The following is a 22779-nucleotide window of genomic DNA, read 5'->3' as shown; positions in this document are numbered from 1 at the left end:
TTGCGCATGAGGTTTCCAATCGAGCTTACTGGTTGAAGGAGACTCTTTTCATTGCTTGTATTTCCTCTAGTTGCCCCATGGTCGCTGCAATCTTCAGGGTCCGAGTTGACAAGGCCTTGCAAAAGACTGTCGAAGTGACGGCCCAGCGGTGCGAGACGGGCAGTTAGTTATGTGGACTGGGTCTTTGCAGCTGAACAGAATAGCAAGGACCCCCTGGGAAAGGTAAAGTAACTTTACTGAGAATTGTGGAAACGGATGGACAGACACGCGGTTCGCAGGAAAATGACTACCTACTGTCCAGAACCGCAAATAAACTCCAGAACCTTTTCACTTCGCCCCCCTGCTCAAGCCGCCAGCGTTTAAAAAAGTCGCAATTAGTGGAGCTCGGATCTTGCCAATGGCGGCAAAGCAACAAACGTATTTGTGGAGACTGATTCTTGATGGCAATAGGCAATAGATGTAGTACTCGACACCACCAGACAGCTCTGTGTGGCATTTCAATAGGAAGCTTGAGTTTTCAATATTTTCCGTTTGACCGGACGTTGGATTCGTCAGGCTGAATGCCACAATCTCATTTTGAATGAAATATCCTCTTAGATCATGGAGGAAAGCAAGTGTTACCTGCTTACGATCCACTTAGTAACGGGTCCAAGCCTGCGCATACTTATACTTGTGGCATGACCCGCACCACTCCATAGTGTTGTTCAAAAGATCCCGAATAGGCATGAACTGGCTCCTTTTACAGTGCGGACATGTCATCTCCAAGCCTTCAAGCTTATCAAGTACTTTCAACTGCTGTAGATAATTATCGTGCAAAGCATAGGATAGATCTCTCGCGAAACCTGGAGTATCTTCTGCAATCGTAGAGAGCTCCGAGCTCTTGCGAAATTCATCAAAGCTCTGGGCCACATGTCTTGCGACATGATCCCGGAGACTTCGATCATGGTCCACAGTAGAGCTGTAGACCATTTCAACAATCTTGGCGAATGGCTCAGATGTATCCGGAAACTTTGAGAATCGGGACTCGAAGTGACGTAAGGCTTTGCTTTTCAGGCCTTCGATTTGGTACATTTCCGCCGCACTGTACATGCTGACATGGAAAACCGTACGGTTCTCATCGGATTCGGGATCCATCTGATAGTCACTCCGGTAAAGGAATTGAACGATGGCTCGCACCACGGCAGGATCCGCCTCGTGTAGTTCGATGACGTTTGTCTTCGACTCCTTCGTCTTCTGTTAGGAGAATACTCGACGCAAGACACTGATTGCAAACCTTGAATCCACCTACGGAATTCAGAGCCGTGCCGAAAAAGTCGCTCTGTGGACAAACGATCGCCTTGTGTACGTTGTACTCGTCTTCCTTGCATCGTATTTTGAGGTCGGAAAACTGGCCTGATTCCAAGAGGCTGGAGCTCGTCAGCAGGAAAGGAAGGTCTTCATGAAACCATGTCTCGGCGCAGCTGACCTGAGAAAAGGGGCCTGGATTGGTTCCTCTGCTTTCGAATCGTGGTCCATCGTGGACATCCTGCCGTGGAAAGACGCAAGAAGTGGATTGGCGTGGAGAGCCAGCCTGTCCGTCCCCTCGCTGCTTTTTTGGCTGGCATCAGGACGAGAAGCGGTTCCATGCACTGGAGATTCTAGCTGGGCAGCTTCCAAGTCGATCAAATCGACCAGGATCCGCGCATGGAGGCAATCCCTGAAAAGGTTTCGACTTCCCAATGAACGACTCCGGTCAACGAGCTTGCGCGAAAAATAACTCAATCCGCAGAGCCATCAGAGGTGCGGAAAGAGGAAGCAAACCTTGTGCCGCATTCAAAAGCATGATAAGAGACAAGCGGTTTGAATATGCAGAAAGGCTGACGACAAGAAAGCTGCGCATGCGGCCATGTTTCGCTTCCTCCCGCCGTGCTTGCAGGGGCTTCCTAGACACAACGGCATTCCCGTTAAAGCTTGATGCACAAACCCAGGCACGGAACAATACGGGCGGGCTCCAATTCCGTGAGCGGATGTCGAGCGCATTGAGCGGAGACGTGGGTGCGATGAGTCAATGGAAAAGAAAGTTAGCAGTCTAGCTTCTGAAGGACTTGTGGAGTGTTGAAAATCGACTCGCGGAGAATGCAGGAGTGCGACATTGCTTCAAGCCTCGTGCAAGGAAAACTTTCTTGCTAGTTTGATATGCTCGCGCGGGAGTGTTCTGAAGCTCTTCTGGGAGATGCTCAATGTGTACCTGTTTTGACTTGGGCCATGTACCCACTACCCAGTCTATCCATGGAGTTGGTGTCAGTCCTGCGCCAACATTGACAGCCATCCATTTGTCGTTGTGCTTCCTTTCCGCTCCTGTTTCCAGTGCCCACATACCATCTTGACCCCGGACTGCTCTGTGATTCGCGACTCGTGAGTCCTGGACACATCATTCAGTGGTTGACCCGGAACCATCTGGAATATGGCGCAGCGTTTCCGCAGTAATTACAGAGGAGCGGCTTTCCAGATCTAAGCAACGCCCCTTTGACATTCTCTTGGCCTAGGCAGCCCGGGTAACCAAGGCCAGGGCAAGTGATCGTCACCAAGACGTCATCCTCAAACTTCATGTTCATGGCGTGAACGAGATCCTTTCCGAACTCTCCATTTTGGACGAGGGTATTATTGAATTTCGTTGCTTTGACAAGGTCGTGAATCTGAGGAACAGCTGTATCGACAAGGATGTCGCGTAGACCACGATCTTCCTCCATGGTACTCTGGTAAATCGCATGAATGGCATCAGGGAAAGTAGGGATATCGAACATGCTGGGAGCTACTTCCTTGAAATGACGCGTAGCAGCTTCCTTCAAGCCTCCAACCTGGTACATCTCAGCGGCGGCGTAGACGTCGATGCTCAGCAGCAGATCGTTGTCCTCGGCAGTAGTTTTGTAGTCGCCATGGTACATGAATTCGATGATTGCGCGGACGGTGGAAGCTTCGATCTCTTGGAGCTGAATGGTGCTGGTGTTTGCCTCCTGCGACGCGTCATCAGTGAGTACAGGAAGCACAAAATGGGGCGACACAGGCAGTAAAACTTACCTTGAAGCCGTTTTTCTCATCAAACGCGCGGGAAAAGTACTCGCTCTGAGTGCAGATGACGGACTTATGGACGTGGAATGTCTGGCCGTCGCACTCGATCTTCGCATCTGCGAAACGGCCAGAGTCCAGTAGGCTGAGGCGGGTCAACTCGATACCTTGAAGTGGAAGCTAGCTGGTTGCGAGACTCACCTGGCGATGGACTTGCGAAGGCGGTGGTCACCTTCTGAGGCCGGCATTTTGAAGATGCTCTGGGCTGGTTGGCGCAGGTATAAGCTGTGACTTGCACGCTGTTTTGGGAGGTTGAAGAGGAAACGGCACGTTGTGGCCAGGATGTGGGAGGTAAAGCTGCCAGAAGAGGACGCGCCCGGAGACGCGACCAACGACCTACCTAACCAGCCACTTCTGAGACAACAGAACACCACGACTTGGAGACTTCCCCAGGCCGGAAGCCGTCTTGCAAGTTCCGCATTGCATCGCTCTCAATCGACGCAAACTGTCGCGTGTGGATGCTTTGCGACATTCCATTCACCTCACTGCTCGCCGTGCACGTTGTCGGTGCTGCTGCTGCTGCGTGCGCGAGCCACTTCAACTGGCTTTCCAACAGCACAGCCAGTTTTCGAGACTTGAATCCTCGCTCCAGCTCTGAGCTCGTCTTTCAAATTGGACTACTCACTAGGCAGTGAATCCTGAAAAAATCCGCTTTTATTTTGCCCAAACTGCATCAAGCCCGGAGATTCCAACGTCGACACCCAAAGTTTCAGTTGTCTTTTGGTTGTCCCTCCATTTGCAAGCGCACATCTTTCAGCTGCCCAATCAGACGATCTCCACCCCACTTGCCCAGAAACATTCTCAGCTCCTCACAGAATCCAGCATCTTCCAGCAAGCTCCAACCGTTGTCGCGCATGACCTGAAAGCAAACGGCGCGGAGCGGTTGAATGTACTGGAAGCTGTACGCCATACGCCCGACGACGTCCCCAAAGCCCGGGTCTTTCCAGTGTTTTCGAACGAGTGCTTCAAACCGGCTGCTCGCCAATTCCTGAGTGGAGGGAACATCCAGGAAGAACGCTGCGTCGAATACCCCAACTTGGAACAGCATCATCTCGTGCCATTTGGCGTATTTTGGCTCGTTATAATCCATAAAGTACATGTGCTCAACGACTGCGCGGACGACAACAGAGTCCCTGTACAAGGTGTGAAGTTCGGTGACCAAAGGCTCGTTCAGGACATGCGTTCGCTTCTACCATTAGTACCAGCGGGCCTGAAGCTTTGGATTTTGGCAGGTGACGCACCTCATACTCCTTTTTAGTCTCCAGAAGATCCAACTGATCCATGAAGTAGATGCTGCGGTCTTAAATGACTGATTTGTGTGCTCTGATTCCCAATGTATCTAGACAGACGATTTCGACGTCGGCGTAGGCAGCTGGTATTTGCAACGGCCCCGCCCCTATTGCTCCGTTATCCGCGTAGTCTGTCATGTTCCACTACTGCAATCTTGAGAACGGAGGACAGTAGGAAGGAGACCGAGAACGAGTATTATGGGCTTGGTGAAGGAGGTCAGGGCCGACGAAGGTGCGAAATCAGGTGTATTGATTGAGTAGGTGAGTGCGAGACTGAGATATCGCCCTGGGCGACGCCTGCGCAGCACCACGCTGGACTAACTACGGACTAGCGCCTCGGCTGTCTGCCGACTCTACTGCCTACAGGAGACTCCGTCCTCCATGACTTGGTGAGGGAAGAAAACATGCTTGCATGATGGAAGTGCTGTGTGCGCTCTGCTCCGAGACCCGCAGCCTATCCACCCCTGCTACTGTATGTCCCTTGCTTCCTCCGCCTCATCTCGATTTGCAGCAGCTGCTGCAGATGCGCAAGGGCCATCAGCGCTTGTAGCGCGCGAGAGTTGTTTGTTTGGATTATTGCACATGCGTCTTCTACACCCCGCACGAAATGCAAGTCTTTTCTGGAGTCACAAAAGCCATCGTAAAAGAAAGCTTACTTCTCTGCACATAGTCTTGCTGGGATCATCGTTGTATGAGAGCCGACCTCGCATATGGCTTCGACCTCCCCGATTCTGTATCCCTCAATCGCCTTATTGAACGACGCACTTTGCAGGTTACTCTCCGGATCAAACTCTGTTTTAGTGGCTTCGGCAAGCAGGTGCTAATTCCGGAAGAGAAACTCGAAGACCACCCGACGGCGCTCCAGGCGCGAGGAAACACCAACTCCTTGGATGATGAATATCCGATTCGACCGGGACAACGACAGCAACATTGATGAGTGGTATGAGCAATTGGGTTTCGGAGCCGTCGTACCATATCTGAAGCGGTGTCGTCGAAGTCCTGGCGCTAACGGCGCTTGTTCACTTTGGATGCAGGCGCGTGCCCTGGATGTTGGCGCGTATCTTGGGCGTCGGCGCGTATTCTGGAAGTGAACGCGTACCCTGAAAGTTATCGCGCACCCTGGCAGCCATCGCGTACCCTGGAATTCCTCGCGCACCCGGGCCGTAAGCGCGTCGGCCAGTAAGCTTTGAGGACAAATGTTATGCTCTGGCGCGTATAGCGAGTCGCAGATACTCTTGGCCGCGAATGAAGAAGATAAACACTCTGTCGGTTGTCTCTTCCCGAGCAAGTGGTTTTCCGCCTCTCTCTGTCCCCAGCCAATCCTGAGGAATACCTTTTTCCAAATTACCTCAAGGAGCCCCGGCAGCCGCCCCGAGCAATCCAAAATTTCCAGCTCGCGCCCCTCTTGAGCGGTCTTTGAAAAATCCTCACTAATTGCTCTGAACTGAATTTATTCAAGAAAGTCTTTCAGAAAATGCTCCCCTGTGTTGGGCGTTCAAATCTAAATCCACCCCTCCGATCGTCTGCCAGTCCTGATGCCTCGGAGCGAAATGTCTCTCAAAAGTCCCCTTGCCAACCTGTTGGTCTCGAGGCCAGTGACTCCGGAGCTTCCAGAAGATGCCCCTCCGCCATTGGAAACGAAACGGGACAGGCTCCATTGGGGGAGATTTCAGCCGCTGCATTGAACGGAAGAGTAAGAGACATCAGGGGTCTTCGTTTCCACGATGGGTCTGCGCGCCATCTCGATCTTGACGTGATTGTCAGCTGACAAGCAGCAGTTTCAAACTTAGAGACAGCGGCTACTTTGTGCCTTTTCCAAACGAATCCCTTCTTGCGATCGCGAAGTCCTTAAGGAAAGCGGCAAACCCTGTCTCTCGGGGTGCAGTAGTGCTTGGTCCAAGGACCGAAGACGGGGACGGGGATCCATCGACGGCGCCTTGCCTCCTTGTCGCCGCCTCCAGAGTTTCAGTTCTGAAGTTTCTCAAGGACACTACTCCTGGCTTCGACGGTGTCTTCGGATTCGGTCAATGGGACCAGCTGCTTAGGGTGACCAGGAAAAGTGACGTCAACGGATCTGGAGTGCGTGAAGAACCGGGGCCTGCTCTGACAAAGGCCACCTCGGCTGCTTTGGGAAAGCGATGTCGAGAGAACGAGGAAGAGGAAACGCAACGGAAGCGAGCGAGAAAGGATGTAACGGCGGCGGAGGTGTCTTCATCGGCGGGGCCCGACAACATCGATGGTGTCGAGACGGACAAACAGGCCGCAACAGCCGGTCAATCCAAGAAGGTCGAAGTAATCTCTTTGTCCGACAATTCCGACGACTCCAACGAGTCATCCGGGTCCTGTTCGCCTTCCAGGAATGCCCCTTTCCGCGCTCGGAGTGGTCCGTCTGCCACCAGACCCGCTGAGGACCTCGACGACGAAGCCCAAAAGGAAGAAAGGCTTTTGACAAAGCTCCGGGCGGTAAGTCCGGACATTGAATGGATCAGGAAGTCCGAGACGGAGACCCGTCTGCGCGGTAGGGGCGATGCGGTATCAAGAACAAAGAGGACTACTAAAAAGAATGCACAGGGGTTGGTAATGATGGAGGCGGAGATGGGCAAGGTCCTGCTCAGAAAGGCCGAGGAGTTTAAAATGACGATCTGCCTGATCAACTCGACATTAAACACGCTCAGCGACCCCGGTATCAGATCTACACCCGCCGACACAGCAAATGAACCGGCAATGGCTGCAAGTATCCACTTCGACCAAAACCAGATGGCCAACTTCGACGCGGCTTGTCTTACCGAGGAAAAGCAGCGACTGTTCATCCAACTGTTCGATATGTCTTTCAAGGCCAATGTCTCAGCCAACGCAGCAGCCGTGAGGCAAAAAGTCAGTTACCTCATGTTGGCAAATCATTTTGACGACCAAGTCGAGGAGGTTTTGCGCCAGAGGGAACTGGACGGCGGTGGCCAAAGGTCAAGAGGTGGGAGCAGTAAAGCTGCCGCCCTGGTAACCACGGCCCTGGTGGATTTGTACCATATCACGGGCGGCGAGCTGCGGCGCAAAAGACGGTCCAGTATGAGCCCGAGGCTTCTGGTTCATAACGAGTTGAGTATCGCAAGGAGGTGGAGGCATATGGTGGAGGAGCTTGGGCACGGGGTCCTGTTCTTTGACCCGAACACCCGGCCTACTGTGCATTGGCTGGAACGTCAAACAATGAACGTGCGGAGGGTATTTTCCCAGATGGCCAAGGAACAGCTTCCAACTAACTGGAAGCAAGCCGGGGAAAGGTGCTGGGAAATGATAAACGGACCTGAAGCGGTCGAAAAGAATGATCTGGACAAGTTAAAAAACCTGGATTGTGTAGCACAGAATGTGTGGGAGGGAATTCGGGGTGGGGATGACGGGAACGCTGGAGGGATGGGGAGTCGACAAACAATAGTCGACAAACAATAGTCGACAAACAATGATGTTTCGTTCTTTCCTCTTTCCTTTTGGACACCGCATCCAGCATAGTACGTAAGCGTCATAGGTCAGAGCCAACCACATCGAGGCATTCGACGAGCTTCGCACACAACAAGGGCAGCGACAAATTGCATGTTGAGTGAAAATAGGGCGAGCGACCTGGCTGGAAATTGAAAACTGCTCAGAGGCGAAATCACCTACCTTCCGGACTGGTTTGAATGAACCAGAAACCGACCGAAGGCAAGCGGAGTGACGTAATTGGTGAGTAGTTGAGGTGGTCATTTGAACGGCCCGCTTCAGTTTCCTGGCACGTTCCCTCCTGGACAATACATTACACGCGATCTTCAGCTTCTTGAGGCTTCCTCCTGGTTCTTTGATTTCTGAGGGGCGTCAGCGAGGCCCTCGGTGGATCCAATGTTGCTCTTCACCGCCTCGTTAAGAGTCGCTTGGTCGAGCAGGTTTTCGTTGGCGCTTGGACATCGCAGGTGCGACGGGAAAAACAACGGCCTCTCGGCCACGCCCTGGCACAGTCACAGGCAGCTTTGATGACAGGCCGATTGGAAGAGGTTGATTTTTATGACTGCATTCTCTAGAACCACCCACAAAGGCGATGTCTCCCTCAGATCCAAATCCAATACTTTGCGTCGTACACCCTATCGCAACCGTAGGAGCACGTAGCCTTGCCCTCCTACCTGGCCTTGATCGGGATGGTGGCGACTTGCGCGCAGACCTTGCACTCAAGGTCGATCTCCCAGATGACGACGGTAGCCTTATGCAGGGCATGGATGATGTCCTTCGCGAATTTGCCGTAGGCTTCAAGAACGTCGTTGAAGGACTGACTTGCTAAAAGGTTCTCGTTCTCAATCTTCGCGACTGCCGTCTGGACAAGCAGGTCGCGGAGGCCGTGGTCGTCCTCGGGAGTGAAGTTATAGATGTTGTTCATAGCAGACGACAGACTCGAGTATCGCATTGCCTAGTCGATATTGTCGTAAAGGTAGCTGAATGCAAGCTCCTTGAGACTCGGGATCATGTACATTTCCGCGACCACCATGACCCCAAGACCAATTAAAAAGTGCTTCTCAACGTCTTCACACGTGTTTTATTCGCCGCAGTGTAGGAATGCTAGAACGGAGCGGACGACGTCGGGAGTGGCGGGATCTTCCAGCGTGATTGAGTTCGCTGGGCTCCTTACGCTGCCACGGAGGCCCACCACTACTGAGATATTTCTTGCGGTGTTTTTGAATCAAAGAGGAAAACACGATTCCAGATGTGAAAGAGAAGCAAAATTCATTCGTGTAAGCTACTCCCAACGTACGCCGCCCTGATCCTGCCAACCGGCCAACAGCGCCGTATATGTTTTAGTCTTGGGAACCCAACAGACGTCCATCACTCTTCCCAGATGACTGTGTAAGTGCCGAGCGCATGGACTAGATCTTTGCCGAAACCACTGCAAGTCTCCAAGGCCTCGTTGAAGCCTTGGTTTTGCAGGAGACCCCCAGTCTCGATCTTGAGCTTGGCAGTGTCAACCAGCAAGTTGCGGAGGCTGCGGTCGTTTTCTGGGGTGAAATCGTATATTTTTGCGATGCCGGTCGGGAAAGTTGAATAGTAGACGACGTTGTTGAGAACTTCTTGGATACGCGTGAAGGCGATTTCCTTCAGGCCAGGGATGATGTACATCTCGCCGGCAATGAAGACGCCCACGTCGATGACGAACTGGCTCTCGGCGTCTTGAGTCTTGGTATAATTGCCACGGTACAGGAACTCAAGCATCGCGCGCGTAACCTCGGGAGTGGTCGGCTCTCCGAGAGCGATGACGTTGGTTTCAGCCTCCTGCACGGCACCGTCTCAGGTTAGCAGCTGATCTCTGGGGAGAGCGAGGGTACCTGAGGCAGATTTGTAAAGGACGTACCTTGAAGCCATTGCTTTTGTCGAATGCGTGACGAAAGAAGTCGCACTGAGTGCAGAGGATGGCCTTGTGGGCCTTGAAAGTAGTAGTCCCGACCTTCACCTCCACGTCGGCGTAGAGACCCGAATCGAGCAACCTGAGCGCCTTCAGTGACTTGTTCGAGAGCTGGGGGTTCTGCTTGCAATACGTACTCGCCGATGCTCTTGCGAAAGAGATTATCCGCGGAGGTCCCCATGGTTTTGGGGTTGCGCGGTGAAATTTTCGTTGAAGCTTGGAGGTTTCCGTGGTGTGCGGTGGTTGTTTTGGTTAGGAAGACGACGCGCCGACGGAAAAATATACGCGACTTCGGCTCCGGTGCAAAAGCTCCGAAGGCGCAGGAGGCAGGCGCGGCCGCATTTGGCACTGAGTCCTCGGTAGTGCTTCAAAACAAAAATACAGACTTGTTCAAAAATGTGAATAGCGAGAAGGAGAAGGGAACTTCATCAATGCTGGTCTCAACAAGCTCACCCATCGCCTTCTCACTTATGTTGTCATACGTCCCCATTCAGCAGCAGCTTGGTTTCTACCTTCTTCCTCCAGCCGCCGTGATCATTTTCTTACTTATCCACCCACAGCGCCCCTTGTTCTCTGACTGCCTTGTTTTCCGAGCGTGCGAAGGAGCAACAGTAGTGCCCTGACAGAGTTTATCTGGACCCAATCGAACAGGACGTGAACCAGGTCTGCCGAGAAAGTGTCATTCTCCTCCATAGATGAGTTGAACGTGTCGCTGCCGAGAAGGTTCTCCTTCTCTATCTTGAGCTTCTCGGACTTGACCAGCATGTCCCGGAGACGACGGTCGGTGTCCGGGGTGGAGTCGTAGACGAGTGCAACGACAGATGCGAGGTTGGAGAACGAAAGCGCGCTCAGCTGCGAGTTTCTTCAGACCATGGATCTGGAGTATTTCTGCGATCCCGTAGACGGCAGTGTAGATTCAAAGCTGGCTCTCGGTGTCTCAACGTCGTTCGCTACGTTGTGGCGACGTTGAACTCATGGCGGCGAAGGAGGTCGTTCGTCCATGACGTGAGCGCGTCAACCAGCAAGCCCCCAAGGCAGGCTGTGCTCTTGGGCCCTACCCCAAATTATAGACAGTAATGAATGCAGATGGAGAAGTTCCATTTTATCTACCACCTATACCCCGATGCCTGTCTGTAGCCCCATTTTGTCCCATCCCAATGCAATCACTCTTCGAATACAGAACCGGTGCGGGAAGCTGTCTGAGGTACGCTGGAGCAGCAAGCTCCCCCGAGAGCCCGAAGAACTTGCAAGTTTGTTAGTCAGTTGTAGAAAAGCTTTATGAAAGCTGACTCACCTCCAGTCCCTCACTCTCTCCCTAGACTTTGCCAATGTCGAGTTGCGGAGCCAGTTGGTGATTGCAGCGGATCACTCTTTGATGTTCCAGTACTGGAAGCCGTAGACGCGGTTACAACCGTCGCAGAGGATAGCCCTCTCCTCCTCCACGGCCTTCGTCGGGACCAATGTCGTGGAGGTGCAGATCCGGCATGTGACCTCGGCCTGAATGTTGACTGTCTTGTGCATGGCGAGCACGATGTCCGCCGCGAAGTTTCCGTTCTCCTTAATTGCCTCGCGGAAGGTAGCGCTGCCAAGAAGACCCTCCCTCTCAATCTTGGTTGTTGCGGCTTTAGCGAAAAGGTCACGAACCTGGCGGTCGTGCTCCGGGGTGTACTCGTAGACATTATCGAGAACGATGGCCAGGTTAGAGGATGAGAAGACTTTGTCAATATTCGAGCTGATGCGCTCAGCTGCCAGCTGCTTGAGACCTTCAACTCGGAACATCTCTGCCGCCGCATAAACGCCGGTGTCGACTACAAGCTGGGCCTCGGTATCGCTGGCAACCGTGTAATCTCCCTTGTAAATATACTCGAGCATTGCTTTGATGACTTCAACGTTTGCGGGCTCCTCGATGGTGATGACGCTGGTGTAGGATTCCTGTGTATTCGTCTGATTAGCTCATGCAACTTCTCAGACAGGTAGCCGGAGCTGCGTTACAGGGGACATACTTTGAATCCATGGGCCACATCGAAGGCGTGAGCGAAGTAGGCATTCTGCGTACAAAGGACAGATTTGTGCACGTTGAAGATGGTTGTGCCGACGACAACCTGGGCGTCAGAGTATAGGCCGGTGTCAAAAAGCCTGGATGCTTAGCAAAGGCTGTGAACGGGCAGATCTGTGAGCTCATACTTTCCAATCGACTTGCGGAAGTCATCTCCATCCTTTGAGAGCGCCATGATTTTGAGTTGAAGAGAGGGTGCCGTCAGCTTTTTGAGTTGATGGTCGCGGGCGGTGGTGTTTTGCTTAGAGGCACGACGCGTCGTCGGAAAAACTACACGCGCCTTCGGCAAGCGATCGACCAACAGTGCAGAAGGCACAGGGGGCATGGAAGGCTGCATTTGGAAATGCGGGCGCCACGGCAAAGTACTCACCATTCGCCATATATACGCCCGCACTCGCTTGCACCAGACAAATGTTGCCAGTTTTCACACGCAAAGGTGTTAATTTGGCGGGGAAAAACACCCAAAAAGATTGCCACAACAAGTGGATAAGCGCCTGAAGAGCTGGATAACACGGAAGCCAACGTACCTTTAACTGACTTCCCCCTCTCACACACGCTTCTTTAGCCACAACTACCCCATCGCCGCGCCAACGTGTCCATCAGCTTGCTCATACGTACCAAAGGCTTGCACTGGCAAGCGAGGAGTTTCTTTCCATGGGGCGAGAGGCTCAATTGCTTGTGCTGGGAGGTGATTGCGAAGCTGACATTTTTCAGAACACTCCGGTATCACTGCCCAAGGCGGCGTCTTTCCCCACCCGTCAAGCTCGGGAAACAACATCAAGAGCGTCAATGCCCTCGTACCTCGAACCAGAACCCCGATGTCGTATCCTTCCTGCTCTTGGATGAAGAAGATCGCCAAACAATGAACGCTGCGCAAAGTTCAATCAGCAACCTACCAAACAGCCAAAACGCGTCTCCGTTTCTTGAAAATTACCCAAGACGACGGCGGCGGCGACGGCCTCAGTGTTTGCTGCACCACAGAGCGGAAGCGAGGAGTGTTCATGAGCAGGTAGGTCCCTGACCGATTGGAAGCTGGACCAAGAGAGTCATCGCGTACGCCACATTAGGCCCATGAGTAAGCAAGCAAGCGAATGAATATTCCCCTCTCTTTTCAGACTGAAAATGGCTCGCGGATTGTCTTCGAGTGTTGGATGACAGGTATTTCAGCGCTCCATGTACTAGCTTCACGCGGCGCACGAAGAGGCTTTGACATGTATTCCACGGCTTTCGACAGCAAGTCCAAGAAATATTCGAAAGCTCTCCACAATTCCAAAGCAATCGCAGAACCATTCGACGAGCAAGGCAATACGAAAACGAGAACCGACCTACCCCTCTTCACATGTGTCTGCGGCGACTGAGAAGCTGTCGTATCACCTCAGGGCCGAGCCTAAAGCCGAGTCAGGCTCCGAGGCCATGGCTGGGGGCCGGACAATAACAGGCTACCTTTTCCCTGATTCGCTGGACTGGTTGTAGCCCGGGACCAATGGGAGCAGAAACGCGACAAAGAAAGGCAGCAGAGGCCATCACGAGACTGCGTGACAGGTCACGCGTTCATCTTTTGGCTTGCGTTTTTGCGCGGCGAGCCGGATCTGGCGCTGGAATTTGGCCGCTTGCAAGCGAACAGAAGGGGGCGAACAGCTTTCGAGCTGAGGAGCTGCTGGGGTCGACGGGTCATACAAGCCGCGTGCTGTGCTCAGGAGATCGTGTATTGATCCACGTCGGCGGTGGGTGGTGCAAAGATTTATTGCTTACGGGGAGCGTCAGCTTCTAGAAAGCAGTTCGAAGCGCGGCGCGGTGGTCATTTGGCAGAAGGCCGACAGCGGTGGCAAGAGAGACTCCGTGGAAGACATGATTGGGCCAGGAACCGACTTGGCTATTAATAGCTGAGTCGCATGAAGGCCGGTCGAGGACGAGAAACTGGAGATGACAGGGGAAGCAAAGGCGGAGAGGCGGGGGAAAGAAAGAATGGCCGCAAAGATGAGGAGTTAAAGACGACACGGATTGGGATGAAATAGGCGGAAGGATTGGTCATGCCTCTTGGGCCGGCCGTGGCGACCAGAAAGAAGGTAGATACGGACCACACGTGGCGAGAGAGGAGCAGAGGGGCGGGTAGTGCCGACAGGTCGGCATTTGGGATTGATTGAGTGACGAGAGACGGGGACGAGGGGCGAGGTGTCGTTGGAGTGGGTGGCCTGTGCAGCGGCTGCCCCAGACCCGGATTTCTTCCCCGTGGAGAGCTAGCTTCCCCGCAGCACGGACCAGCCCTCGTTGACGACGTCGTCCCTCGACGTCGCTCGCTCCGTCCCCGAACAAAGACTCCTTTATCTCGACATCATGCGACGACGACGTCACGGCATCACCCTCCACGTCAGAGAGAGTATTGTCCTTCACAAGAGCAGCGAAAAATTGGAATTGACCCGGGGACAAACGCATTCAGGTCGAAAGAATGTCTCACAAGGCTACATCTGAGTCGTTGTCAAAGGATCCACCACCCTGTTGACCCACCATCCACACCACCGTACAGTACCTCCTCGTCCGGCTGTCTTCAGCGCTGCTGACGGCGGGCCAAAAGAGCCCGTATGACCTGACACGGAAGGTTGCACGGCAAATCGCCATGTCTCTTTGCTCGAGAACATCGGCTCGGGCGCGCCTGGGGGCCACGTTCGGCCTATCCGACGAGGCTGTGGCGCGCGGCGCCGGCCATGAAAAGACAACATCGCCGCTGCTACCATTCCAATTGCCCCGCGCGCGTCCAGATCAACAGGTGCCGCTGGCGCCCTGTGCCACTTGCGAGCGATTGAAGGGCCTACTCCCAAAGCCACAGTCGCTACACTTGTCCGTACGTGAGGTTTTGCCCTGTGTTCGAGACCACAATGCACCGAGTCGCCCGCACAGACCCCTGTCAGGTGTTGTGCGTCCAAAGCCGTCCACTGCGAAGGCGCATGTCGTGTGCCGGTCGGCCTGGAAGTCTTGTTCTCTGCTTTAAATTCAGACCTTGTCCTTTGTCTTTTCCACCATCAAGTGTCGTGAGACTTTCTCTGCAATCATGAAGTTCTCGCCAAAGTCGAACCGCGACCAGGGGCTCAATGCCCGAGTGGAGGGTATGTTTACGCTTGGGAATGACCATGTTGGGGCTGCGCTGACCTTTCCCAGCTCCTGTCACTGTCAAGGCCTACCTGCTTTGCGCTTTCGCCGCCTTTGGTGGTATTCTCTTTGGATATGACTCGGTAAATTCACTGTTGTCGTGATGGAAATCATCCTGACGGCGTGCAGGGTTATATTAGCGGTGTCCTCGCAATGGACTATTTCAAGCAAGAATTTGGCCACCCAGGCTCAACCGACACAACGAACGCATACAACGGATATCTCTATCATACCTGGGAGAAATCTCTCATCACCTCCATCCTGTCAGCCGGAACCTTCTTTGGTGCTCTCTTCGCTGGTTCAGTCTCGGACTGGATAGGCCGCCGTGACACTGTCATTGCTGGATGCGGCATCTTTTCCGTCGGTGTCATTCTCCAAGTCGCCTCGACCGAAGTCGGTCTCCTTGTTGCTGGCCGCATCATCGCAGGCCTTGGCGTCGGTTTCGTCTCTGCCACCATCATCATGTACATGTCCGAGATTGCCCCTAAAGCCGTGAGGGGAGCGATCGTCTCTGGCTACCAATTCGCCATCACTATTGGTCTCTTGCTCGCCTCCTGCGTCGCACAAGGCACGCACAACCGCATGGACTCGGGAAGCTATCGAATTCCCATTGCCATCCAATTCCTATGGGCCATCATCCTGGCTGGTGGTCTTGCTTTACTCCCCGAGTCGCCGCGCTACTACGTCAAGAAAGACCGCATTGAGGCGGCGGCCAAGTCACTGGCGACGCTGCGCGGACAGCCGGCCGATTCGGAATACGTGCAGGCCGAGCTGGCCGAGCTCATTGCCAACTACCGCCACGAAATGGAGTTCATGAAGACGTCGTGGGCGGACTGCTTCAGCGGCGGCTGGAGCCCCGGTGGTAACCTGCGCCGTGTTGTCCTGGGTACAGCCATGCAGTGCTTCCAACAGTTTACTGGTATCAATTTTATCATGTAAGCACCCCCTGACTTCACCGGAGAATATCAATGGACTGACAATCGCTGCAGGTACTATGGTACGACCTTCTTCCAGCAAGTCGGCATGGACAACTCGTTCCTCTACAGCGTCATCACCAACGTCGTCAACGTCGTCTCGACGCCCGTCTCCTTCTGGACCATCGAAAAGTTCGGCCGCCGCCCGCTGCTCATCTGGGGCGCCGTCGGCATGCTGTTCGCAGAATTCATCGTGGCCATCGTCGGCACGGCGGCGCCGGGCTCCAACGCCGCCGGTATTGTGCTCATCGTCTTCGTGTGCATCTACATCTTCTTCTTCGCCTCGACGTGGGGTCCCGCGGCGTGGGTCGTCATCGGCGAGGTGTATCCGCTGCCCATCCGCGCCAAGGGCGTCGCGCTGGCCACGGCAAGCAACTGGCTCTGGAACTTCGTGCTCGGCTACGTCACGCCGTACATGGTCGACGCCGACCAGGGGAATCTTGGCCCCAAAGTCTTCTTCGTCTGGGGCAGCACGTGCACGCTGTGCGCGCTGTTTGCCTACTTCATGGTTCCCGAGACCAAGGGCCTGAGTTTGGAGCAGGTCGATCAGATGCTCCAGGAGACGACGCCACAGAATAGTTCCAAGTGGGTGCCGCACGACCGGTTTGCGGATGAGAAGACTATTCAGGACGTTGCGAAGGCGACGGGCGTGACGAGAGTGGTTGAGGCGGAGGTTTAGTAAGCTGGGTATGGCTGGGTGGTATATCTGTGATGATGTTTTCTTTCTTTTCGTTATGAGCAGAGACGAGCCGGCAAGCGAGAGTCCGCGTCCACTTTCCGAGATATCCCAAATGTGATGTAGCCCATGACACGTCATTCTGCCTGTCTGTCTAGCTTTTTGATTGTTTGCCTTTATTCGATGATCAAGTGGGCAAGAAAATCCTCGTTCAAAGCGCCGCGTTCAATATTGCGTGGATGGATATGATCTGCGGGAGGTCAGAATCGTGTGTATAACTTGGGTCTTGCACGACGATGATCCCTAGCGAGACACCCCCCGGTCTGTTCCTCCGCTCGCTGCGACGTACAGAACTGGCTCTGTGCCTCAACTCTGCTGATCTACGTACGACAGCTGCTTTTCCACTGTGGAATACTCATATGAAACTCTCACCTCGGTATGCACATGTGAAGCTTTTGAATAAGTTTTTCATTTTTTGGGGGGCCGAAGTGAACTAATTACATGTGATGCTGTGTAGTACATGATGATCTTTGCGGTATTGATAGCAGAAGTTGCAAGTCATGACCTGTTGCAACCATTTCCTCATCTCGTTGTCATCAATGACGGCCGACACGACCATCTTGAAGGCGTGGAGGAAGTTGCACTTGGCATTAACCCACCCTCTACCCGCACCGTAGACCGGCCCATACCCGGACCTGTCACGCCGCTTGAACTTACGACAGAATCTCTGTGGTAAACCGTTGGTGAAGCAGGCCGAGTACTGCTCGAATTTCATTACACCCGATTGAAATGGTTGATGTAGGTGGCTTGGCCTCAGGGATAACATCCAGCATGAATGCTCTCGCCCTTAGGCAGTCGACGCAGATCTGCTCCCAGGCCTCGACTGCCTGCCTAAATCTCTCCACCCGGTCTTCACCTTTCCCTCTCGCGTCTATGACATGCCGACCCATACGACGGCTACCGGCGGTAGCATAACGGTCGAGACAGACCCCTGAAGCAGCAGCGAGTCTTCACCACCGACGAGCAACCGTACGGAATGAAGAGGAGACAACGGCAGCATCGGCAGCTGAAGACGCCGGGAGTGGCGAGTCGACCTGGTGGGTCCAGATCAATCCCGAACTGGAGATCGAACATTCAACCACCGGTGCTTGTCCCCTAGGCAAGGCTTTGCCACGAACTGCCGTTTGTCATTCGCGCTATACCCAAATGGACGAGACAGGGCGTAGGGCGGCCGGAGGAACGTTCGAGCCCAGCAATCTTTGAGCAATTTGGGATTGGAACCGTGCATATTCGCATGCCGGGCACAGTGTGGATACCCCGTGGGAAGGACGTGGCTCAGGGTTCGCAGAACGCAATGCTGAAGATACGCAGTCTTGGCCAGAGCGGTTCCAAGTCGAACATGGACGCGATACTTCGCTTCGTGGGAGTTTCTACGGCGAACCAAGAACGCCGCCGAGGTGAGGCTCACCGATAAGCTCGACAACCAGGTGGCAACGCTGGTACGTTACTCGTCCAAGTGGATTGGTGGAAGACAGAGCGGGAAATCGCAGCGACCATGAAGACGGGCAAGGCCAAGAAGCACAAGTATTTACGTGCCGGGCCCGGAGTTTCGACAGCTCCTCTGCTTGGCGCGCCTGATCGAGTCGCAGCGTGCGCACTGCGGCTACTGGATTGAAGCCTGATGCTGCAACTTCTGCTCGTAGTGCAGCGGTCTGTCCCGACCATTGTTCCTTTTGCAATATTCCATGCAAGAATCGCAGCGGGATTCTTGGTTTTCTTCTCAGAAGTGAACGCGCTTGGTCGGCTTGCAGTGTGAACACTGGGTGGGCGCTGGACCTTCCAAAGTCTGCTGATGATGCAGTGGTCTGTTTCGACCGTCGTTTCTTTGGAGATATTTGAGTACCACAGTATTGGTCGTCCACATGCGTTCTGATGATCCAGGTGAAGGCGCCGTCCATCCACGAACCTGAATACCAAGTGTTGGGTTGCATCCTTCCGAGAGAAGCGGATGCAGTGGGACAACCGGCGTGGCCTGACTGCTGACATCATTCTTTTTCGGTCCACACGACACGAGAAACCTTGAGAAAATTAGTCGACTCCTAAAACCAACGCCGAAGTGGGATACTAACGCATGTCAAGCTTTCAGGCCGGACCCCTCAACCCAAGTCTTCCTTATTGCAATAGTCGCAATATTCATGGAAGTTTAACTTGAAATACTCGGTGCACAACCGTGGATTCACCGAGGGGACTCTCCCCTGTACGGATACCATTGTCTCCCGTAAGGCCATCGAGGGTCCGCAACAGGAGCTAAACAAAGACAAGAAGCGGATATCAAAGAATGGTGGGGTGGAAGTAAAGAAGAGAGGCCGAGCTGTAGAACGACCTGATGGGAGACCTGATTTAAATAGTTAGCGGCCATAGGTGATTGATTCGCCATATGGTATAACCTGAGATACCCCGCCCCTTCAAGAAGCAGATCGGATCATCGGCGGTGCGTTAGAACGGAGGAAACCTAAAAAGAGACGTTACTTCTCTAAAAATATAGTCGGTTCAGGAGCCGATTGCCTTAGCAAAGCCCGAGGCATGGATGCAGTGTGGACAGCTCATAGGCGGCGTTAGTGGGATAGCGATATAGTGCTACACGGCTTGCATTAGCGCGAGTCTGTCGGTGTTTGCTATACTAAGTGGATAGCGGTAGAAGTATCGCGCAGAGTCCCGATTCAGAACTGTGGGGGAGAATCCGCCGACGTCCAGGATTCGAAACCGGCGTGTGGAGATGTCTGAAAAAGCTCAGCGTTTGGAGGCATAATCCTGGGATAGGGGAGTCTATAATTCGCAACGGACTGCTACGCAATGCATTAGAATATAATACGAGTAGCCGATTACCATTGTGGTTTACAAATGACAGCTCCAGCGAGCGGCCGACTCGGTGCGGATGCGGAGCTCATGTAGGAGGAGTTCCAGTGTACGGGGGAGCTGCACGCTGTTTTCAATGTAAGTCCATAGGATAGTCCGTCGCATTAGCTGTGAGATGCGGCATTTTTGGAGGAGCTCAGGGCGTTGCCGGAAGTGAGACGCAGCAGTGATTTGATTAGAGAGCTGCTAGTTATGCGCTTTCGGTTGGATAGAGACTCGATGCTAGAATGCCCTGGTCGGGTGTGGCGTAAAATGTTTGGACTTGACTTTTCCCCGGGCTACCGTCTGTGGACGGTGGACTGGGAGCAGGGCTGGAGCAAGGACTGCGGTGGAGAACTGGCGAGAAATGGAGGCGAGTCACACGCGCGGCGGCGAGGTGAGGCACTTTTCGAAAAGATGCAATGACATCATTTTTCTCCGTGCAAGCAAGAGATAACTGTAAGCCCATGCAAGAGATATCATGACCTAGACACGCCATAGGCCTGATGTGAGGATTTCTAACACGGACGGCGACGAAGGGAGGTTTGAATTGGCCTCAAGCTCGCAAGGATATTCCTGGTACTATCGTCCTAGAAGCCGTTGCCCGAGAAGTATAGTCCCACCACCACCGTAATTGCGTAGAAAGACAATGGCTTGCTCCGCCGCTCTTTCTTGGCCGGCCTTCTTTTAGTCGACGAATATAAGAAGGAGTTGGAGAATGGTAGCAGTAAACTCCTTTACTAAAGTGCGGAACGATGTAAACGAGTTACTAATAAATGCCAGGCAGGTCTAGATAGAGCAGTATTAGTTAGAGCAGCATTAGTTATATTATATAAGTAGAGGACGCGCACGCGATGATGGAGTTCCTAATAAAGTAAGATAAGAGAACTAAAGACTCTATTTAAGGCTACTCTAAGAGCTATCTATATACTACTAAAACTACTAGGAGGAGTAGTAGCTAGTGCTAACTACTAATAAGTCCTAAACTTATTAAGATATATAAAGCTAATAGATAAGTATATCTTAACTAAAGTAGTAAGTTATTATCTAGATAAGCTATAGTTATCTAGGTAAACTATAGCTAAGATGATATAATAGGAGACTACTTAGTATTATTATATAGGACTACTAATACACCCCCTAGGATAAGAAAAGAGATAGTTATAGTAAAGTAGATATATAAGTAGTTATATTAACTAAATAGAAAACTTACTATATTAGTCTATACCTAATAAGGTTATAAAAGTAGTAGTACTTAACTATTACTAATACTTTAGTAAGCCTATCTATAATTATCTTATTAGTAGAGATATAAGAGATAGTTATAGTTCTATCTATAACTACCTACTTAATATACTAGTAGTATAGATTAATATATTTTATAGTAGTATTAAACTCTATACTATTAGTAAATTAGATAGCGTTCTTATTATTATTATAGAGCTAGATTAGTTAAGTATTAGGGCCCTTATAACCTATTTTAATAAGAACTTAAGTTATCTAGATAGCTTATTTAATAGTAAGAGTAAGGTTAATAAACTTAGCTTCTATTATAGATATACTAATAAGCTTCTATCTCCTACTCTTTATATATAGTAAACCACCTAAAGCTATAATAATATAGCCTAATAAGGACTAATAAGTATCTAGATTATTAGTAAAAGTAGTATCTATATAGATTTATAAGCTAAGAGTGCTATTATTACTAGGATATAGAATAATTCTATAATTATATATACCCTATAAGTATTAAAGGACTTAGTAAGTAGTAGTAAGGTATTTATTTAATAGGTTATAGGTATATTATAAGAGATAAGTAGTAGGGAAAAGAATAGCTAGGTAGTATCTTATTATATACTATATAAGTAAGCTAATAATCTTACTATAAAGCTATTAATAGTCTAGGTCGTTCTTACTATTATATGCGTGTAATTTATAGGAATCTATTAGTATAAGAATATATATAGTATTACTTATACTAAACTATATAAGAACGTTTTAAATATATCTACCTTAGAATAGTATAATTATACTATTTATATATTAATTAATATAAAGACTAAGGAAGTAATATAATTAGCCTATATCTTTAAAGTAGAACTTAGTATTAAGTAGTAAGATAATTTTATTAACTTTAGACTTAGTTTTAGTAGTAATATAGAGATTATTAATATAGATAAGGATAAATATAAGCTTATCCTAGTATCTTATAATATAGGGTTCTAAAGGGAGAGAGTAGAAACCTAGGTAGTATAAGAAATTATAGAGGTACTAAAACTAAGTAAGTAGTAACTAGTATAAGCTATATAAGGCTCTTTAGAGATGCTAAACTTATTATAGGACCTAGTATCTAGGAGGTATATAGGTATAGACTAGGTCTTTTAGTAGTATATTAAGGAAGGCTATCTTAATATCCCCTTACTTATAAAATAGGTAATAATAGATATTAATTACTAAAAATAGTATAAAAGTAGGAAATATAATAACTAATAATAATACTTTAGATATATTAAATCCCTTATATTAAAGATTACCTAAAACTATAATATAGCTCTTATAGATAACCTTCTTACCTAGCTTATTAAGCTTATAGACCTAGACCTATTATAGTAGTAGTACCTAAGAGCTATCTAATAGATAGTTAGTCTCTTTAAAGGTACTAGTATTAGTTAACTCCTATATCTACTTATCTATAGAGGGTCTCTAATAGATAGATTTTAGCCCTATAAGGGCCTTATACTATAAGTAAGGTAGAACCTTATTAGTAGAGATAGTATCTTATTAGTAATAAGTAGTATTTTCTATAGTAGTAAAGGTATATATATAGTAAGTAGATAATTAAGGAGGTTAAGTATTATCTAAACTATATTTCTTATTAAAGAATTATATCTTAGTATAAATCTACTAAGGGTATTATAATAGTGCTATTAGTAATAGAGTAGGTATAGGTAATAGAGATAGTAAGGGTAGTAGTAGAGTTAAAGTTAGATTAGTAAGTACTAAATTATTAAATCTAGTATATTTATTAGCTAGAGAGATATTAATCTAATCTATTTTATCTATTAATAGTATAATATCTATAAATACATCCTCCTTACCTCTACTACTAATATTTATACTACCTATATTAGACCTCTCTACTACTTTAATTACTTATTCTACTATATTATAGATTACTTTAGTATTGCCTTTAAGAGTATCTTAAACTATTTTTAATATAAAATATATAA

At 50.4% G+C, this 22779-nt stretch overlaps 7 protein-coding genes across 7 annotated transcripts; 2 read left to right on the top strand and 5 right to left on the bottom strand.

Moving 5' to 3' along the window:
• Nucleotides 1-562: 562 nt before the first annotated feature.
• On the bottom strand, nucleotides 563-1756 carry J3D65DRAFT_676893 (BTB/POZ protein). The gene is made up of 3 exons (XM_066803627.1): nucleotides 1466-1756; nucleotides 1274-1406; nucleotides 563-1224 (listed from the first exon to the last, which is right to left on the bottom strand). The coding sequence occupies exons 1-3, from the start codon at nucleotides 1522-1524 to the stop codon at nucleotides 637-639; spliced, it is 780 nt and encodes a 259-aa protein (XP_066654970.1). The 5' UTR covers nucleotides 1525-1756; the 3' UTR covers nucleotides 563-636.
• Nucleotides 1757-2163: 407 nt separating this feature from the next.
• Nucleotides 2164-3392, bottom strand: J3D65DRAFT_676892 (BTB/POZ protein). The gene is made up of 3 exons (XM_066803626.1): nucleotides 3247-3392; nucleotides 3058-3190; nucleotides 2164-2993 (listed from the first exon to the last, which is right to left on the bottom strand). The coding sequence occupies exons 1-3, from the start codon at nucleotides 3291-3293 to the stop codon at nucleotides 2415-2417; spliced, it is 759 nt and encodes a 252-aa protein (XP_066654969.1). The 5' UTR covers nucleotides 3294-3392; the 3' UTR covers nucleotides 2164-2414.
• Nucleotides 3393-5944: 2552 nt separating this feature from the next.
• Nucleotides 5945-7483, top strand: J3D65DRAFT_667543 (uncharacterized protein; the record flags this gene model as incomplete). Its single annotated transcript, XM_066803028.1, has 4 exons — nucleotides 5945-5973; nucleotides 6173-6857; nucleotides 6966-7388; nucleotides 7448-7483. The coding sequence occupies 4 exons, from the start codon at nucleotides 5945-5947 to the stop codon at nucleotides 7481-7483; spliced, it is 1173 nt and encodes a 390-aa protein (XP_066654968.1).
• Nucleotides 7484-8463: 980 nt separating this feature from the next.
• Nucleotides 8464-8814, bottom strand: J3D65DRAFT_602873 (uncharacterized protein; the record flags this gene model as incomplete). The annotated part of the gene is made up of 2 exons (XM_066798161.1): nucleotides 8464-8497; nucleotides 8537-8814. The coding sequence occupies 2 exons, from the start codon at nucleotides 8812-8814 to the stop codon at nucleotides 8464-8466; spliced, it is 312 nt and encodes a 103-aa protein (XP_066654967.1).
• Nucleotides 8801-10041, bottom strand: J3D65DRAFT_623513 (BTB/POZ protein). The gene is made up of 3 exons (XM_066800164.1): nucleotides 9942-10041; nucleotides 9754-9886; nucleotides 8801-9674 (listed from the first exon to the last, which is right to left on the bottom strand). Exons 1-3 carry the CDS (start codon nucleotides 9983-9985, stop codon nucleotides 9231-9233), a joined length of 621 nt encoding a protein of 206 aa, XP_066654966.1. The 5' UTR covers nucleotides 9986-10041; the 3' UTR covers nucleotides 8801-9230.
• A 1128-nt stretch (nucleotides 10042-11169) lies between these two features.
• J3D65DRAFT_667540 (uncharacterized protein) lies at nucleotides 11170-12035 on the bottom strand (the record flags this gene model as incomplete). Its single annotated transcript, XM_066803027.1, has 3 exons — nucleotides 11170-11736; nucleotides 11808-11940; nucleotides 11989-12035. 3 exons carry the CDS (start codon nucleotides 12033-12035, stop codon nucleotides 11170-11172), a joined length of 747 nt encoding a protein of 248 aa, XP_066654965.1.
• A 2839-nt stretch (nucleotides 12036-14874) lies between these two features.
• Nucleotides 14875-17091, top strand: J3D65DRAFT_623500 (general substrate transporter). The gene is made up of 4 exons (XM_066800163.1): nucleotides 14875-14961; nucleotides 15014-15087; nucleotides 15134-15939; nucleotides 15994-17091. The coding sequence occupies exons 1-4, from the start codon at nucleotides 14907-14909 to the stop codon at nucleotides 16655-16657; spliced, it is 1599 nt and encodes a 532-aa protein (XP_066654964.1). The 5' UTR covers nucleotides 14875-14906; the 3' UTR covers nucleotides 16658-17091.
• Nucleotides 17092-22779: the final 5688 nt, after the last annotated feature.

The sequence above is a fragment of the Phyllosticta citribraziliensis genome (assembly GCF_038025025.1).
Source record: "Phyllosticta citribraziliensis strain CPC 17464 chromosome Unknown J3D65scaffold_6, whole genome shotgun sequence".
Lineage (NCBI taxonomy): Eukaryota > Fungi > Ascomycota > Dothideomycetes > Botryosphaeriales > Phyllostictaceae > Phyllosticta > Phyllosticta citribraziliensis.
This window is presented reverse-complemented; position numbering and strand designations above follow the sequence as displayed.

Bases quoted from the DNA above. Each gene is read 5' to 3' on its own strand.
- J3D65DRAFT_623513 (XM_066800164.1), bottom strand. From the start codon at position 9,985: ATGGGGACCTCCGCGGATAATCTCTTTCGCAAGAGCATCGGCGA. The intron at 9,887-9,941 runs GTACGTATTGCA...GAAGGCGCTCAG, and splicing joins TTTCGCAAGAGCATCGGCGA to GTTGCTCGATTCGGGTCTCT. The intron at 9,675-9,753 runs GTACGTCCTTTA...GGTGCCGTGCAG, and splicing joins ACAAAAGCAATGGCTTCAAG to GAGGCTGAAACCAACGTCAT.
- J3D65DRAFT_676893 (XM_066803627.1), bottom strand. From the start codon at position 1,524: ATGTCCACGATGGACCACGATTCGAAAGCAGAGGAACCAATCCAGGCC. The intron at 1,407-1,465 runs GTCAGCTGCGCC...GACGAGCTCCAG, and splicing joins ATCCAGGCCCCTTTTCTCAG to CCTCTTGGAATCAGGCCAGT. The intron at 1,225-1,273 runs GTTTGCAATCAG...CAGAAGACGAAG, and splicing joins ATTCCGTAGGTGGATTCAAG to GAGTCGAAGACAAACGTCAT.
- J3D65DRAFT_623500 (XM_066800163.1), top strand. From the start codon at position 14,907: ATGAAGTTCTCGCCAAAGTCGAACCGCGACCAGGGGCTCAATGCCCGA. The intron at 14,962-15,013 runs GTATGTTTACGC...GACCTTTCCCAG, and splicing joins GCTCAATGCCCGAGTGGAGG to CTCCTGTCACTGTCAAGGCC. The intron at 15,940-15,993 runs GTAAGCACCCCC...CAATCGCTGCAG, and splicing joins ACTGGTATCAATTTTATCAT to GTACTATGGTACGACCTTCT.
- J3D65DRAFT_676892 (XM_066803626.1), bottom strand. From the start codon at position 3,293: ATGCCGGCCTCAGAAGGTGACCACCGCCTTCGCAAGTCCATCGCCAG. The intron at 3,191-3,246 runs GTGAGTCTCGCA...GACCCGCCTCAG, and splicing joins CTTCGCAAGTCCATCGCCAG to CCTACTGGACTCTGGCCGTT. The intron at 2,994-3,057 runs GTAAGTTTTACT...GACGCGTCGCAG, and splicing joins ATGAGAAAAACGGCTTCAAG to GAGGCAAACACCAGCACCAT.